This window comes from Muntiacus reevesi, chromosome 14 (assembly GCF_963930625.1).
Source record: "Muntiacus reevesi chromosome 14, mMunRee1.1, whole genome shotgun sequence".
In the NCBI taxonomy this organism is placed as follows: Eukaryota; Metazoa; Chordata; class Mammalia; order Artiodactyla; family Cervidae; genus Muntiacus; species Muntiacus reevesi.
In genome coordinates, this window is record NC_089262.1 from 47,987,147 (window position 1) to 48,003,635 (window position 16,489).

Genomic DNA, 16,489 nt, shown 5'->3' on the forward strand with positions numbered 1-16,489 from the left:
TACTCTTGGGGAAAAGGGAGTTTTTAGATGGGTACAGAGAATATGGGTAGTCACACATATTTGTCAGTTGAGGGGAAGATAAGTGTAATACAAGTACAGTTCCCAGATTTCAAAACCATTTTTTAACCAGCCAGGGAGGAGTATGATTGTAATGTAAGGAATGACTCTGTTGAAAGGACAGGATAGCTTAATAGAGGTCTCCTATCTTGCTCTGTGACGGTGCTTCTGGGCTCTGGTGATGAATGTGTTCATTTTCTGTGACTTGCTTTGAGTAAATAACCCAGTCCGGTATCAGCTCTCCTGCCTCGGGCCAGCATTGGTTGTGTGTGCGCACTAATGACCGTGGACGGTGCCTGGGGGAGGGCCCGGGGAGGGGCTGCCCAGTGCGATCGCTCCCCTGGCACTTCCTAAGAGTCCCAGTTCTTTCTCTGCAGCCGTACTTGAAGACTCCAAGCTTTCCCCTCGGAGGAAAAAAAACCCGTCTATCTAAATCAGCTGTCCTCTGCTGTCTTCCCTCGTTTCTCCCTCCGCCAGGCACCACCCCCACCCCTTCCATTGTGTAGTGCGTCTAGCTCGGCTTCCTGCGTGAGACCTTAACCTCACTTGGAGCAGGAGGGATTACTGAGAATTTCGGAACCTTGAGTTGCCATGGAGCTGTACGGAAAGGTAAGCAGAAGGGAGCTCCTCCGCCTGCTCCGCGTGAAATCTCGCTTTCGTGGACTTTGTGTGTGTGAGTGTGTGTGTGAGTGTGTGTGTGAGTGTGTCAGTATACTCGCGCGCGTGGGCGCCTTCTCAGCGCAACTGTGTGAGTAAACCGCTTTCTTTATGTGTGTGCCATTCATTGTCGCTCTCCCCCGCGTTTGCTGAATGAGATTGTAAAACCACCCTACTCTGCCTATGGAAATGTACAAACTTTCCCGATTGGGAATGGGGAGGTGTAGGGCGGAGAGTTCCAGAACACGGTGCAGGTTTCGTTTAGATTGGAAATTAGCACAAGGTAGTGCGTTTCCTACCCAGGAAAATCACAATCTAGCTTCGGAAGCCGATAGGTAGCAAAGAAAAATCTCCAGCTGAGATGAATGAACTGGGGTCACTTTCGCCTGCACCTTGCGAGGAAACAGCCCGGGAGGCTGAGAGCACTAGCCAGGAGCGAGTCCAAAAGAGAAGGGAGGCTCCGCGGCCGAGTCCTACTGGAGAAGCAGCCCGTTTAAATGCTGGCTTGCCGGGAAATGTAGTTTACTGCCCACCGGTTTGCGGGGAAGTTCGGCTGGGCTAGACTACAACTCCCAGGAGCACGCGGGGCTCCGGGCCAGTACGCGTGTGCGGCGCCAGGAAGGGACAGCTCCGGTGCTGATGTTGGAGCCGGTTAGCGAGCCCCGAGTGCAGAGTGGAGCGTGAAGCGCGCGGGCGGTGCACGCTTGACCGGGCGCCCGAGCCAGCACTGTGTTAGCCAGGGAGAAAGGACACTTTGCGAACAATGAGACACGAAGCTCCCATGCAGGTGGGTCTGTATAGAAAGTGTGGCCTCGGGAGGAATTGAGAGAGACGCTTTCTCCCTCGCTCCAAGTGCACACTGCGCCCGATCTAAGGGAAGGTCTTCTGCAGCCATCCGCCGGGACGCGGTTCAGACTTGGTCCTGGGGACAGAACCCCGCTCCGCGGGGCGGTGATTGGGGTTGTTTTGAGGAGGGATGGGAATATACATTATCTTCCCGGGCTCCACAAGGATGAGAGTGTCTAGAACGTCAGCCCGGGCAAACAAAAGTCAGAGGAACATGCCATCTCTTGTTGGCATTGATTGTTCCTTCTGTCTTGCCTGGTTCGTGATCGCGGTGCAGACACACCAGGTTTGGTGTTGCGAGCTGTCCACCGGAGTCGGTATAGAGCAAATTCAGCTTAATTAAGAGCTCTCTAAGAAAGGAGAAGCCAATGTTAGGGTCCCCAAAGTCCACTTTCTTCAATTAGGGTCCTAGTAATATCAGCAAACACTTCAGGGCTTCACTCTTCCCAGAAGCATGCTAGCCCTTTATCTCTGTCCACACTGGTTTACTCCTGCGTTTCAGAGACTCTCGTCCAAGCTTTCCTGAGTACTGTGACCGTTTGTTTTTCGTTCCGATTCCTGTTTAAGTCACGTTCTTAGGTTTGCTTTCTTTGACTCCCGGCGAAGGTGCCTCTGCCTAAGTATCTTGCTTAAGTTATGGTTTTAAGTAAAGATGAGTGATGCTTTCTCGTTTATATGTGCAATCAATTAATACTAAACGTCAGCCTGAGTTCATTAACAAGGAGAGTGATCCCATTGCGTAACGGAAAGGCACTTTATGAATGGATTGAGAGGGAATGGAACGCACCGTTTGGAACGTGTTGTCTCTCTTGAGAACTCACCCCTGCTGCCAAATCCAGCAATATAAATGTTTGACTTTAATTTGAACTTAAAGGTTTTCCAACTGTCTTTCCTCAAAAAATCAGGGGTGTTAAACGTATGCGTCAATTTACTTTTCATTTGTGGTGTGGGTTATATATGGGCTTCGCAGGTGGCTCTAATGGTAAAGAACGAGTCTGTCAGTGCAGGAGATATAAGAGACGTGGGTTCGATCCCTGAGTCGGGAAGATTCCCTGGAGAAGCGCATGGCAACCCACTGCAATATTCTTTCATGTGTTATGTATATTTAGAGATGTGTTGACTGTTCAGTGAGAAAAATCTGTAGAATTTAACTGTTTGTTGAAGCACTATATTAATGAAAGCTCTCAAATTACCTTATGAGTTACTGAAAATTTGATTTGTTACAGAGAACAGTGGTCCGGCTGTGTATCTTCTAATACCTGTGTTTGTGACTTAGTTTTTCATTATAGACCTGATGTGAAAAGAATCTGGACAGACAATAAAGGTACAGGCTGTTGTAATCAAGATGTATTGACTTATGATAATTTCCCATTACTGGAGTTACTGCCAGGAGCCAACTGGCTACATTAATCATATTTGATTATAAGTAAACATTGACAGTAGACTTTAAAAGTAGATTGTTAGTATTTAACATTAACCCCATATATGCACTGAAGTTTCTATGTTAAAATAAATTACTAACAAATTAATCACAGTGCATTTTGATTTTTATTCTCTTACAGTAATTGCTTAGACTGTTTAGAAGGGTCATCAAAATATTACAGAACTATATGAAGTTAGTGCCCTAAGAAATATTTTAGGTCAATTCATATCAACTTTGTAGTAGGCACTGCAATTCCAAAGTTTAGTCAGAACTTTAATGAATAATTAATATAAGAACAAGTAACAAAATTGATTTGCTTCTGCAGTTATTTTCATATTTGGGATGTATTTTATTCATTAGACTTGATTTTTTACATTTAAAAATTTTAATGCCCTAATGCTCTTGAATAACATGTACATTTAAAAAAATAAAAAGCTTTTTTCTTTAGTACATTTAGTTAAAGCACATTTATTGATTCATTTTACCAAGTAAATTGTTATGGTAGCCAACTCTCAATTACTATCAGGTTTTCAAACATATATAATGATAGAAAGAATAAAAACTATAAACATGCTTTATATATATACACACATATATATATGGCAGATATTGTCTTGGCACTTGTACTTGTGAATCATAATCACATTCCAGATGACTTTGATATATGAAAATGTAATCAGATGAATAATTGACATTTTTTCCATTTAAAGACTGAACCATATCATTTAAAATGCTAATTTACTTTTTATATTTTCTTAAATCAAAGAACTCTTTAAAATTGTTCAGTATATTTTTTAAAGTATTTATTGTGCCTTTGTACATAGCTTGGTTCTCTGTTCAGCGTAGTTGTCTTTGATATATGCAAATTTTATGAATAATATTTCTCTTTGAGTTGATGCAAAATGCAGGACAATAGCAGTAATAGTCTTTGCTGTCTGTATTTCCTCTGCAACTAAATAACCAGGAATAGCATTTGGTAAGTGTTCCAAATGATGGATTACAATTTTAATGCAGGAGATGGTCATTTTGTGTTTCTTCCTTTAGTGCCTCCATAAATCCTGAGGACCAAATGAAATGGAGAATAGCAGTGCTCATGACTTAAGGGCAACACTTTCAGAAACAAATTATCATTTGATTCAGGAGCCAGATTGAACAAATTCCAGTTTATCTAGTGCTTTGTCTGTGCCAAGCACTGTGGTTTGCATTCAGATCTGTGTGTATGTAAAATATAAAACAGTCCTAGAGGTCACTATTACCTTAATTACAGGCAGATAACTAGAGCTTTATATAATTAAACAACTTGACCAACATGGTAAATTCAAAATTCTGCTAAATCTCTAGGAAGCCCGTGTTGTTTTCTCTATTATTTTGGGTTCCTTAAGAAGACACAAAAAGGTGATGTAAAGAATGAGTGCCATGTTGATTTTCATTTGGATCAGAAAAAGGAAAATTGTCTCTTCTGTTTATAAAATTATCTTATATAAACTAAATCAAATATTTGAGAAAGGTCAGTGTTTTAAAAATGGTTAGCTCTTTGTCTTCCTGGTTTGAATTTCTTATAGCTTTATTTACACTCTCCAAGGACCAAAGTGGAATTCTTTGTCTGTGTTTAAATGCTTCATCTTCAATTTTGTCATCCACAAGCTTTCTTCATGTAAGTACAGAGAGCCCTCTAACTACTTAGGAAACTTCAAAGAAAAACAACTACTCAAAGCATGGAGTGGTGTGCCAAAAAAGGTTGCTTGGCTAAAAATGAGGAGGATTGAAGAAAGAGTATGAGTGTAGGCTGAAAATGAAGTTGAGGTGAAAAGCACAATAGATATTAAATACAGCCATGCTGTCTAACAACAACAACAAAAAATTACAAAGAAATAAGACCTAAGTAACATTGTTTCATTTGTCTGTGAAAAGTCCATGGCAATCTTGCATTTTATTATTGTTGAATTTCTACCCACATCCAACTTCAATTATGATCCCTTTATCTTTACATAAGAAATGGAAGGCTAGTCCTCATCCCTTACAGAGACGCAAAAAAGCTCTAGTTAACATTGGAGAAACAAGAAATTCTTTCTTACTTGATTTGAGCAAATTCCTGAAGTACCCACCTTTCTTCTGTAAGGGAAAGTGGAGGGTAGAGAGGGAAATTGCCGTAAAAGCAAATTTCTATGGTGTAAGAATGACTTCCCATTTTCAGTTTAAAGAATTGTGGAGTCATTACATGGCATAACCACAATTTCCCCCTGCCATTCTGAGCTTATATTGGAACTGCAAATTCCTTTCTTGACCATCATATTCCAAGAAGGAAATATATTTCTATGCTAAAAATTGAGTTTTCTTGGGAACTTATGAGTAGTTGTGCCGCCTGAAAAAAATGTATTGGTTAAAGGTCATCCAACAGTTTTCTCCATTTATCATTCACTAATGAGTTCCAGAGGTTCTAGGGGAACCTCTTAATAGATCATAGATTTCTACCATGCATATTATGACCTGTGAAGATGAAGTATTTTAGATTTATTTGAAATTATGTAAATTTTTAGCATTTTTTGTTTGTTTATTTATAGTTTTTGAGATACTTCTATACATTGAAATGCACAAATATTAAGTGAATAATTTGATGAATCCTAATAAGTAGATATATCTATGTAATACATACCACTATAAAGATATAGAACATTTCCATTTAATCCAACAAGTTCCTTTATTACTTTCTTTTTCTGGTTAATCTGCTGATACAGTAAGGTCACCATAAATTAGTCCTGTTTATTCTAGAACTCTAGATAGTTCTGTAAAATGTACAAAATGAACACATTGCAGAATATATAGAATATACTCTTAAGTCTAGCTTATTTTGCTCATTATAATGTGTATGGAATTCATTCATATTGTTGCAAGTGTCAATAATTCATTTTGTTTTATTGACACATTATAGTGGTGTATCAATCTGCCTTGCTTTTAAAATCTCTTCTTCTGTTGATGGATTTCGAGGTAATTTCATTAGGGGCTACTATAATGAAGGCTAGAAATGTTATCATATTGGTTTTTTTATAGTAATATGTTTTTATTTCTCTTGGGTAGATACCTAAAAGTAGAATTGCTGAGGTAAAGGATAAGTCTTTTGTTTAACTTAATAGGAAACAGTCAAGTCTCTAGCTAGAATGGTAGTACCATTTCATATTCTCACCAACAGTGTATAAGCATTCTAGTGGCTTCACATCCTCAACAGTGTCTGGTGTCAGTGGCCACTTTAATTGGTGATTATGGTGTCTCATTGTATTTGCATTTTCTGATGACTGTGATGCTTAGCATATTTATATGTTTACTGACCATTTGCCTATCTTCCTTTATGTAGTGTCTGCTTAGCCTTTTATCCATTATTGGGGTTGTCTTTTTATTATTTAGTTGTAGGAGATCTTTGTATGGTTTTTTTAAAAAATCTGTTTGTTTATGTATTTATTTATATAGCTTTGAAACTAGTTCTTCAAATGTATTAAAATATTTTCTGCCAATCTGTGCCTTGAATACTCATATCTTATGAGTGTCTTTTGATGAGAATTTTTATTTTAATGAAATATATGTTATTAATTTTAGGCGGTGTCTATATCTGGATTCTGTACTTTCTTTGATTTATTTCTCTTAACTGTGTCCTGAGACCTTACTACATTTATTTGTTATTTCTAGTGCTCAGTCAGTTGCTCAGTTATGTCCGACTCTTTGAGGCCCCATGAACTAGCCTGCCAGGCTCCTCTATCCATGAAATTTTCTGGGCAAGAATACTGGAGTGGTTGCCACTTCCTACTCCTGGGGATCTTCCCAACCCAGGGATCTAACCCAAGTCTCTTGCATCTCCTGCACTGACAGGCAGGTTCTTTAGCACCATCAATTGAAATCCTTAAATCCCTTAAAATTTTCTCCATAAGTGATTGTATGATTTGCAAATAGAGGCAGTTCTTTCTTTCCAAAGACCTCCTTTTTTTTTTTTTTTTTTTTTTCCCCACTATTTCTTATTCCACAAGATAAGATAGCTAGTGCAGTGTTGAGAAGTGATGAGCAGGCATTCTTATCTTATTCCCAGTTTTGGGGGGAAGCCATCTTTCACCATTAAGTATGAAGTTAGCTGTAATTGTTTTGTTGGTGGTGGTGGTATAGATATCTTATCATACAGAAGTTTCTTTTGAGTCCTAGCTTGCTGAGAGTATTTGTTTTCAATACAAGTGGGTGCTGAATTTTGTCAAATCCTTCTTCTGCATCTATTGTCACAATCACATGGTTTATTTCCTTTATTCTGTTGGATTATACTGATTGATTTTTAGTTAATCTGATGTTCTTTAGTTAAAGCCAGTTAGTTATTATATATTCTCTGGATGCAATTATGTAATTTGTTGTAGATTTTTGCCTTTAAATTCATTATGGATATTAATATATGATTTTCTTTTAATGCCTTTATGAGGTTATAGTATGTTATGCAGACCTTATAAAACAAGTGAGAAGCGTTTGAGAATTTGCTGTTTGAATGATTTTGTTGTGTAAGATCAATATATTTTATTCCTTAAAGTGTTTGGTAGAGTTTATCACTGAAGCTATTGGAGCCTGGAGTTTTCTTTATGGACTTTTTTTTTTTTTTAACAAATGACACTTTTTTGATATACAAATATCTCTATCATCCAACTACCTACACTTTCATCTCTCTCTCTCTCTTTAGCAGAATAGCCTCCATAGCCCATGCTGAGATGTCTGTGGCCTAATCTCTGGAACATACCGGTAAATTATGTTACATAACAAAAGAGCCTTTGCAAATATAAGTCATGCTATGTATTTTAAAATAAGATTGACCTCATTCTCAGGTGGGCCCAATCTAATTACCTGAGCCAATAAAAGCAGAGAATGTTCTCTTGCTGGAGTCAGAGAGATGTGGCAGAAGGGGAAGTCACAAGTTTGAAGCATGAGGATTGTTGGCTTAAAAATAAAGAGGGCTATATATCAAGGAAATGGAGATCTCAGGCCTGTAACCACAAGCAACTGGATTCTGCCAACAGCTTGTAAAAACTTGGAAGTGGAATCTTCCCCGGAACAGCCAGGTAGGAACCCAGCCCAGCTGACACATTGATTTTCATTTTGTAAGGCCTTAGCGGTATGAGCAGAAGACCCAGCTAAGTTACCCTGTGTCCAGATTTCTGACTTGCTAAGTAATGATTGAGTGTTGTTTTAAACATTCAGTCTCACTGCAGGAGAAAAGTATTTATGCCTATATAACATTTTCTATTTCATCTTGGGTTGGTTTTGGTACATTGTTTTTCATCTCATTTTTCAAATTTATTGACATAAAATTGTTCAAAATACTTTACTATCTTTTATTTTCTCTAGATCTGTAATGATATCCCATCTTTGATAATATAAATTCTCTTTCTTTCTCCCTACCTCCCTTTTACCAGTCTTACTAGATATTTATCAATATTATTAATGGCTTCAAATGACCAACTTTTGCCTTTGTTAACTTTTTTGTTATTTACTTTTTATTTTATTGACTTGGGATTTAAAAAAGCAACTATGTTCTTTACACTAACTCTAATAGAACCATTTTGTTTATTAGGCTTCTTAAAGTAGAAATTTAGATCACTGAGTTTAAATGTTTCTTTTTAAGAATAAGCCTGGTATTTACAATAAAATCTCCAACAAGAACTTTAGTAGTTGACTCTCACAAATTTCTGAGTGTAGTATTTGCATCATATTTTATTTCAAACTATTTGCTTCTTGTGATGTTCTTCTTAATCAGTGGGTTTAGAGATATGTTGTTTAACTTTCCAAATACCTGAATCTTTTCCAGATAGCTTATCGATATTGATGTCTAATAAAATCCTCTTGCTACCAGAGAACATATTCTTTAAGATTTCAGTCTTTGGACAAAAATTTAGGCTTGTTTTTAGGCTAGTGTGTGGTCTAACTTCATGAGCATCCCATGTGCTCTGTGAATGCTCCATGCAACAGTTGTGAAGTGTAGTGGTATTGTGTTATGTTGGTATGTCATGGTCTTGTATGGTGTTGCTGAGATCATCTCTAACCTTACTGATTTTTGGTCTAGTTATTCTATCAATTACTGAGAAGATTTTAAAATCTCCAATTATGGTAGTCAGTCTTTCAGTTTTTTTAGTCCTTTCAGTTTAGCTTTATGTATTTTGAACTTCTTTTATTAAGTGCACACACATATGTAATTGTTGTGTCTTCCTGAAAAAATTTCCTGGCTTTTGTTATGAAATCTCCCTTTATATTTTTAGCAATGCTCCTTGTCTTAAAGTGTATATTAATACACTCTTTCTTAATAGTATCTCATGCATATACTCACACACATATATATTTATGCCTTTGTGTGTATATATATATATTTAATATGTATGTAGTCCTATTTTTACTTTCAATTTATATGTGACTTTATATTTAAAGTGTGAATCTTATGGTCCAAGTATAACTGGGCCTTGCAGTTTATCCAGTCTAGAAAATATCCTTTAGTTGGAATTTTACCCATTCTTATATGTTGCAGTTATCAATATGTTTGGATTTAAAGCCAGCATTTTGCTCTTTGTTTTGGGGTCAGCTTAGGGGTTTGAATTAGCTTCTGAGATATGCAAATTTATACTTTTAACCAAATTTGAAAGATATTTAGCCATATGTCTTCAAATGTTTTTACATCTCATTATCCCCTTCTTTTTTCTTCTGAGGCTCCAATTACATGTATGTTAAACTTCAGATATTGTTCCACAAATCCCTAGGCTTTGCTTTATGTTTTTCTTTTTCTTTTTTTGTCTTTGTCAGTTGTACAATTCTGTTGATTTATCTTCAAGTCATTGACTCTTTTTGCTGCCATCTGCAGCCTTTTATTAAACCCATTGAGGAACTGTTCATTTCACTTACTGTGCTTTTCCTCTCGGGCTCCATGTTGATTTCTTTTACATTAGAAATATGTTATATTGCCAAGTGAAGATAGGTAACACTTTCTTGGGAAGAGATATTTGAGTACTGGAAGAGCCTCAGGTTGGATTCATTTACAGTATTGTGTAGAACCAAGAAAGCGCAGAGAGCCTTTTATAGAAAAAGTGATAAATATAAATAATATTAGTGCTTTGATTCTTTCTTATGGATATCTGGGGGAAATATTTATGTTCACATTTTAATTTTGATCACTTAATAGTTCTATGATTGTTGTTTTTGTGATACTATGTTTTTTCTTTGTGTTTTTCAAATAGAAGTGTGGGCTTTAAGACACTTTCAAAATTTTGAACAAGGTGCAAAGTTATAAAAATAAAATCATTTCAATAATTGCTTCCCTTTGTCAACTAATATATTCCTTAACAGCTTTAACTCTGAAGAAACATCAACACCAACATGTTTCAGATTGGTTTGAAGCATTATGTTAGTCTTACTGGGGTCATGAAATATTCTTCTGTCCACTAAACAATGAAACTGTTAGAGCCAATGTCCTAGGTCTTCAGTTGCCTTGTCATTCAGTTCTTAAGTTGTGTCCAAATCTCCATGACCCCCACAGACTGTGGCATGCCAGGCTCCTCTGTCCTCCTCTATCTCCCAGAGTTTGCTCAAATTCATGTCCATTGAGTTGGTGATGCTATCTAACCATCTCATCCCCTGCTGCTCCCTTCTCCTTTTGCCTTCAATCTTTCCCAGTACCAGGGTCTTTACCAGAAAGTGTTGCCTCTGCATCAGGTGACCAAAGTATTGGAGCTTCAGCATCAGTCCTTCCAGTGAATGTTCAGGGTTGATTTCCTTTAGAATTGACTGGTTGGATCTCCTTGCTGTCCAAGGGACTCTCAAGAGTCTTCTCTAGCACCACAGTTCCAAAGCATCAATTCTTTGGTGCTCAGCCTTCTTTATGGTCCAACTCTCACATCCATAGTGATGTCTTTGCTTTTTAACATGCTGTCTAGGTTTGTCATAGCTTTCCTTCCAAGGAACAAGTGTCTTTTAACTTCATGGCTGCAATCACTGTTTGCAGTGATTTTAAAGCCCAAGAAAAGGAAATCTGTCACTGTTTCCACTTTTTCCCTTTCTATTTGCCATGAAGTGATGGAACCAGATGTCATGGTCTTAGTTTTTTGAATGTTGAGTTTCAAGCCAGCTTTTTCACTCTCCTCTTTTACCTTCATCAGGAGGCTCTGTAGTTCCTCTTTACTTTCTGCCATTAGAAAGGTATTATCTGCATATCTAAGGTTGTTATTTCTTCTCGCTTTCCATTGCCTAGTGAGTTGTAAAAAGACAGGGTCAGTAGTTCCCTGATAAACTCTTCAGTAAGCTGATTGGATTGAGTGCAGCATTAGGAATTTAGCTCTGGCAAACCTAAAAGAGCCTCATTTTGTGCCCACTTGGCCACCTGAGAAAACCTTGAAACCATAGTCACTTTGCTCCTATACTCTCAGCTTTTCATGGTCTGGGAACCAAAATCATCATGTAACTTGAAGAGGTGATCCTCCTCATAGTCTACCTGGTTTTAGTTTAATTACTTTTTATTTGTTGGGATCAATTCATATGCACATCTGAATCTCATCAACTCTTGGTAGCCAATAGGATGAATGCTTCCTGCTAAAATAGCCACAGCTTGAGGACCACTGGAGAGCTTGTGGAAAGACCATATTAAGTACTGATTAGCAAAATATGACTCCCACGTGACCCGTATCTATGGTGTTTGCAGTTAAAGGCAGTTTTTCCTTTGAATGTTTGATTCACTGAACACCTGTCAGTCGTAGGGCTGATGAAAGGTGACAATGGAAACATCACACCTGTGCATGTGAGCGTTCTTTAGCAGTGGCTTTAGAATGAAAAGCCCAGAAGATTATAAGTAGAAAAGTGGCTCTGTCTGTCATTCCCATTGCACACTCTGGAAACACAACAATGTACACTGCTAACCCAGTTTCCTCGAGAATGGTCCAGATAGTCCCATTATCTCACAAATGTGTGGGTCATGGGGTATGTGCCCCTATACATGACTGGGAGAGAAATGTCCAGGTTTTGAAGGAATCTATAGCAAATCCCTGGAGGCATTTTCAAGGGCTTAAGTCTTTAAAACTAATATGAAACATCTGTAAAATGTTTAAAAAACACTAAATGAAGTGAAATGTTTAATGATGAAATTTGGGGGGGGGGAAGCACATATTAATATTAAAACTTAGTTTCTATTTTCCCCTTTGGTGATTTTTAGAGTATTTTATTAGCTGTTTTTTTGAGAGGTTTTTTTTTTTCCTTTTTACCACATAATACATATGTGGTAAAAAGAAATGTCTACTGTTTACATATGTCTACTGTTTAGCCTTTTTCTTCTTCTCAGGAAGAAGTATTTTTTATTTTGTGATTTCAATTTAGACACTGGTCTCCTATAGCTATTGGGTCCCTTTTTATGGAATGGAGGGAAGTAAAATCGAATTGTGGGTTATTTTTAAAAATGACTGATGAGGGAAGTCCAGGCTACGTCCCACAGAGCTGTGTGTGCGCTGAGAACAGGATTGCTACCTCTTCCTGGGTGGTGCCTCCCCTGAGTCTGACAGAGAGCTCTCGATGAGCTGTATCACTGATCCTCTGAAGGTTCTGACTCCTACCAGGGCAGAGTTAATTGTAACGACGTTTCTCAGAATTCAGCTTTTCTGGGCAGGCTGGGCATTCGAGGGTATAGACTCTCTGTGCTGAGTCAACATTCTGGTGAGATCTGCTGTCCCCATCAGTGGAAGAGACGGCTGGTGAAGACGGCAGCTGATGCAGAGCTCTAGGGTCCCCATGGATCCGGGACTCTGTCAGATTGCTCAGTCTCCTCGTACATACATCCTGAGGTCTTGACAGCGGGCGCCTGCCCTGGCTTCCCTGCCAACACTTGATAATCCAATAAATTCTAAACCTGACTGATCCAGAGAATCACATGGGGAGCTTTAACAATTTAGATCCCGGCCCCAACTTGAATATTCTAATTTTGCAAAATTCAGGAGGAGTTTCCCAGGTTTGGAAATCTTGGATGTAGTGAAGATTCAGTTTTGTATTCCTGAGTAAAAACATATCCAACTTTAGAGAGCAGGTGTGTGTGTGTATGTTAGTTACTCTGTCATGTCTGGCTCTTTCCAGCCCCATGGACTGTAGCCCCCCAGGCTTCTCTGTTCATGGGATTCTCCGGGCAAGAATACTGGAGTGGGTTGCCATTTCTTACTGTAGGGCATCTTCCCAACCTTTTGCCTCCTGCATTGGCAGGTGGGTTCTTTACCGCCTGAGCTATCAGGGAAGCCCGAGAGCTGGTATGTGAGAACACATTTCTTGCTACCAAGAAATGATGAGAAAGCATATATATTTTATCCATGTCTATGAGAAAGTTTTAAAGGATTTTTTTACATTTTGTTGCTAAGAGTAAGGCTCTTTCATTTTTATAAATTGACATCTGCATTTAGGAAGTGTGAATGTCAAGAATGTTTGATGACGTCTTTATGTTTTAGACTTAATTTTGTTTTAAAAGAGCTGTATATGGAGAGGATGGTGCTTGGCTTTGCAGGGTCTTGGATTTTCAACCAGTCTTCCTGATTGCACCACCTAGAAACATCTAGTGTGATCTACCATCCCAACTTGCAGATTTTAACACAGAAAGTTCTGCTGGGTACCATGAAACACCTCAGTTTGGGGCAAACAAGAAAGTTGGTGATTCTAGCCACACCCTAGGAGCAAGACACTTGGTGTCTCCAATCCTAAGGCCATTCCAGGCTCTCCTGGGCTCTGGTGGACTTCCCCAGCAGGCCTAGGATTCCCCTTTCTCCAGTCATGCACTTCCAGATCCCAAGCTTTCGTTGACTTTTCTGTGCCACTTCTCTTTGTCTATCTGGAGTTTTACTTTTGTGGATAACCTTTGCGTTATTTTAGAGAGGTGTTAGCAAATGATGGCAATAACCATCCTGTAGGCAAGATACTATTTATTTATTGTGGACTTTAAAATTCTTTTTTCTGTTGAGATAGAATTGAAATGTATTGATAACATTGTGTGGCTTTAAGGTGTACAGCAATCTGACTTGATATGCTTGTGTGTTATAGTATAGCCACCACGATCATGTTGGCTAACACCTCTACGTATCATGTAATTATCATTTCTTGTCCATGGTGGGAACAATTAAGGTCTAGTCTCTTAGAGACCTTGAAGTTTATAATGCAGTATTGTTGTCTATAATGTTATTGTGGACTTTGATGGTTTATCAAATTGCACATCAGAAATTAGGTGAAACTTTACCAAAAACCTACTCCAAGGCCCCAAAAGAAGAGAGTTTCCCCCTAGCTACTAGGAGTTAGTACCTAGAGCCCCCTTTCTTTTTAAAATTTATTGTATTAAACCATAGTTGATTTATAATATTATGTTAATTTCTGTTGAACAACAAAGTGATTCAATTTTATATATATATATGTGTATATATATATGATGCACACATTCTTTTCCATATTCTTTTCCATTTTGGCTTATCATAGGATATTGAGTATAATTCCTGGTGCTATACATAGGACCTTGTTGTTAATCCATTCTATATGTAATAGTTTGCATCTGCTAATCCCAAACACCCAACCCATCCCTCTCTACCCACTCTCCTTGGTGTCCACAGTCTATTCTCTATTTCTGTGAGTCTGTTTCATAGATAAATTTATTTGTGTCATATTTTAGATTCTACATGGAAGTAATATCATATGGTATTTATCTTTCTGATTTACTTCATTTAGATTGATAATCTCTTTGTCCATCCATATTGCTGCAAATGGCATTTCATTCTTTTTTTATAGCTGAGTAATATTCCATTGTGCATATATATCACATCTTTGTCATCTATTGATGGACATTTAAGTCATTTCCATGTCTTGATTATTTTGAGCAGTGCTGCTATGAACATAGGGGTACAAGTATCTTTCTGAATTATAGCTTTGTCTGGATATATGCTTGGGAGTGGGATTACTGGATCACATGGCAACTCTATTTTTAGTTTTCTGAGAAACCTCCATACTGCATCAATTTACGTTCCCACCAGTAAAAGTGTTCCCTTTTCCCCCACACCCTCTCCTCTTTGTAAGTGTTGATTTTCATTTCTCTAATAATTAGTGATGTTGGGCATCTTCACATGCTTAATGGCCACCTATATGCTGGAGCTCCCTTTTGCATGCTTTTTTTTTTTTTTTTTTGCCACTTGGATTCTGGGCTTCCTTGGTAGCTCAGATGGTAAAGAATCTGCCTGCACTGCAGGAGACCCAGATTTGATCCCTGGGTCAGGAAGATCCCCTGAAGAAGGGAATAGCTACCCACTCCAGTATTTTTGCCTGGAGAATTTTATGGACAGAGGAACCCAGAGGGCTACATAGTCCCTGGGGTCACAAAGAGTTGGACACGAATGGGCAGTTGTCATTTTCACTTTATTTGGATTCTGCCCACTTATTAGGCCACTTTCAATTTCCACAAAAGTCTGGCCACACCCAAGGGTTTCATGAATTTAGTTAACAAAAAAACTCTCCAAAATTATTGGGTGGCAGGCAGTGTCATAGGACAGGTCACATCACAGGGCATATGATCACTGGCCACATTCCCCTCCCCACAGTCTCTCCAGACTACAGGACACTTCTGTCTGCACACAGGTATGCAGAGTGTCAGCTTCTATCACAAAAAGTGTTTTGATGACTGCTCTTTGTTCCATGCCGTAATATTAAAATGAGAGAGTAAACATAAGGTGTTTATTTTGCTAATTATTAAACTGTACAGAGTTGGAGTGTTGGGTATCAAAGTCTCTTGCACTCTAAAGTTAGGAAATGAGAGGGATCATGTCCTATAAAATCAATCATTTTCATTTCAGAGAGCAGCAAGAGTAAGAATTGGGAGAAGGTGAGTGGTTTCTATATCATTTCACCATAACAAGAGGAATAAGAAAGATGATGATGGATGTTCTATTCAAGGACTTTACACATGCCAACAATTTTACTTTGATGATTTCACTATCATTCCTGTTTTCTAGATGAGAAAATTGCAGCTTATGATTATTAAAACCAAAACTTTGCCCAAGTTCCTACAAGTAGCAGACCTAGGATTCCTTCTCAGGCAACTTGACCCAAGAGCATGTGCTCTTTACCTATATCCACATCACACTAAGAATGTGGAATGCTCTTTTTCACAGATGTGTCAGCTGCACGTAATTTCAGAGGTGGTAGTAAAGAAGTAGAATGGTGTTTCTCTACCTCTTTTCATGCTTTGATTATAAAGCCTGGATTACTAGCAGCTAGGTGCTCCCCAACTGCCTAGGGCTGCACTAATGACCCTTTGGCTTCAGCATCCGCGAGGATGTGCAGGAGTTACTGGGCTGGGCTCTGCTTCATTGCAGCTGTCAGCACTGAATCACTGGAGTGGGGAGAGCTCTCCCCGCCACCATGGTTCCCTTCCTAGGAGATCATGCTCACAGCCTGCTGTCTGTGATCTGAGCATCCTCTTCTCCCTCTGCTTCACACCCCTGAGCAGTCTCTCCC

The 16,489-nt window shown here is 38.5% G+C and overlaps 1 protein-coding gene across 1 annotated transcript in view; it reads left to right on the forward strand.

The window, feature by feature from the left end:
- Positions 1-506: 506 nt before the first annotated feature.
- Positions 507-16,489, forward strand: part of RAB3C (RAB3C, member RAS oncogene family) — a 280,487-nt gene continuing 264,504 nt past the window's right edge. Inside the window, exon 1 of the mRNA XM_065905502.1 lies at positions 507-666. Within this exon, the coding sequence (XP_065761574.1) occupies positions 649-666 (18 nt within the window). The 5' untranslated portion in view covers positions 507-648. The remainder of the gene's footprint in view (positions 667-16,489) is intronic.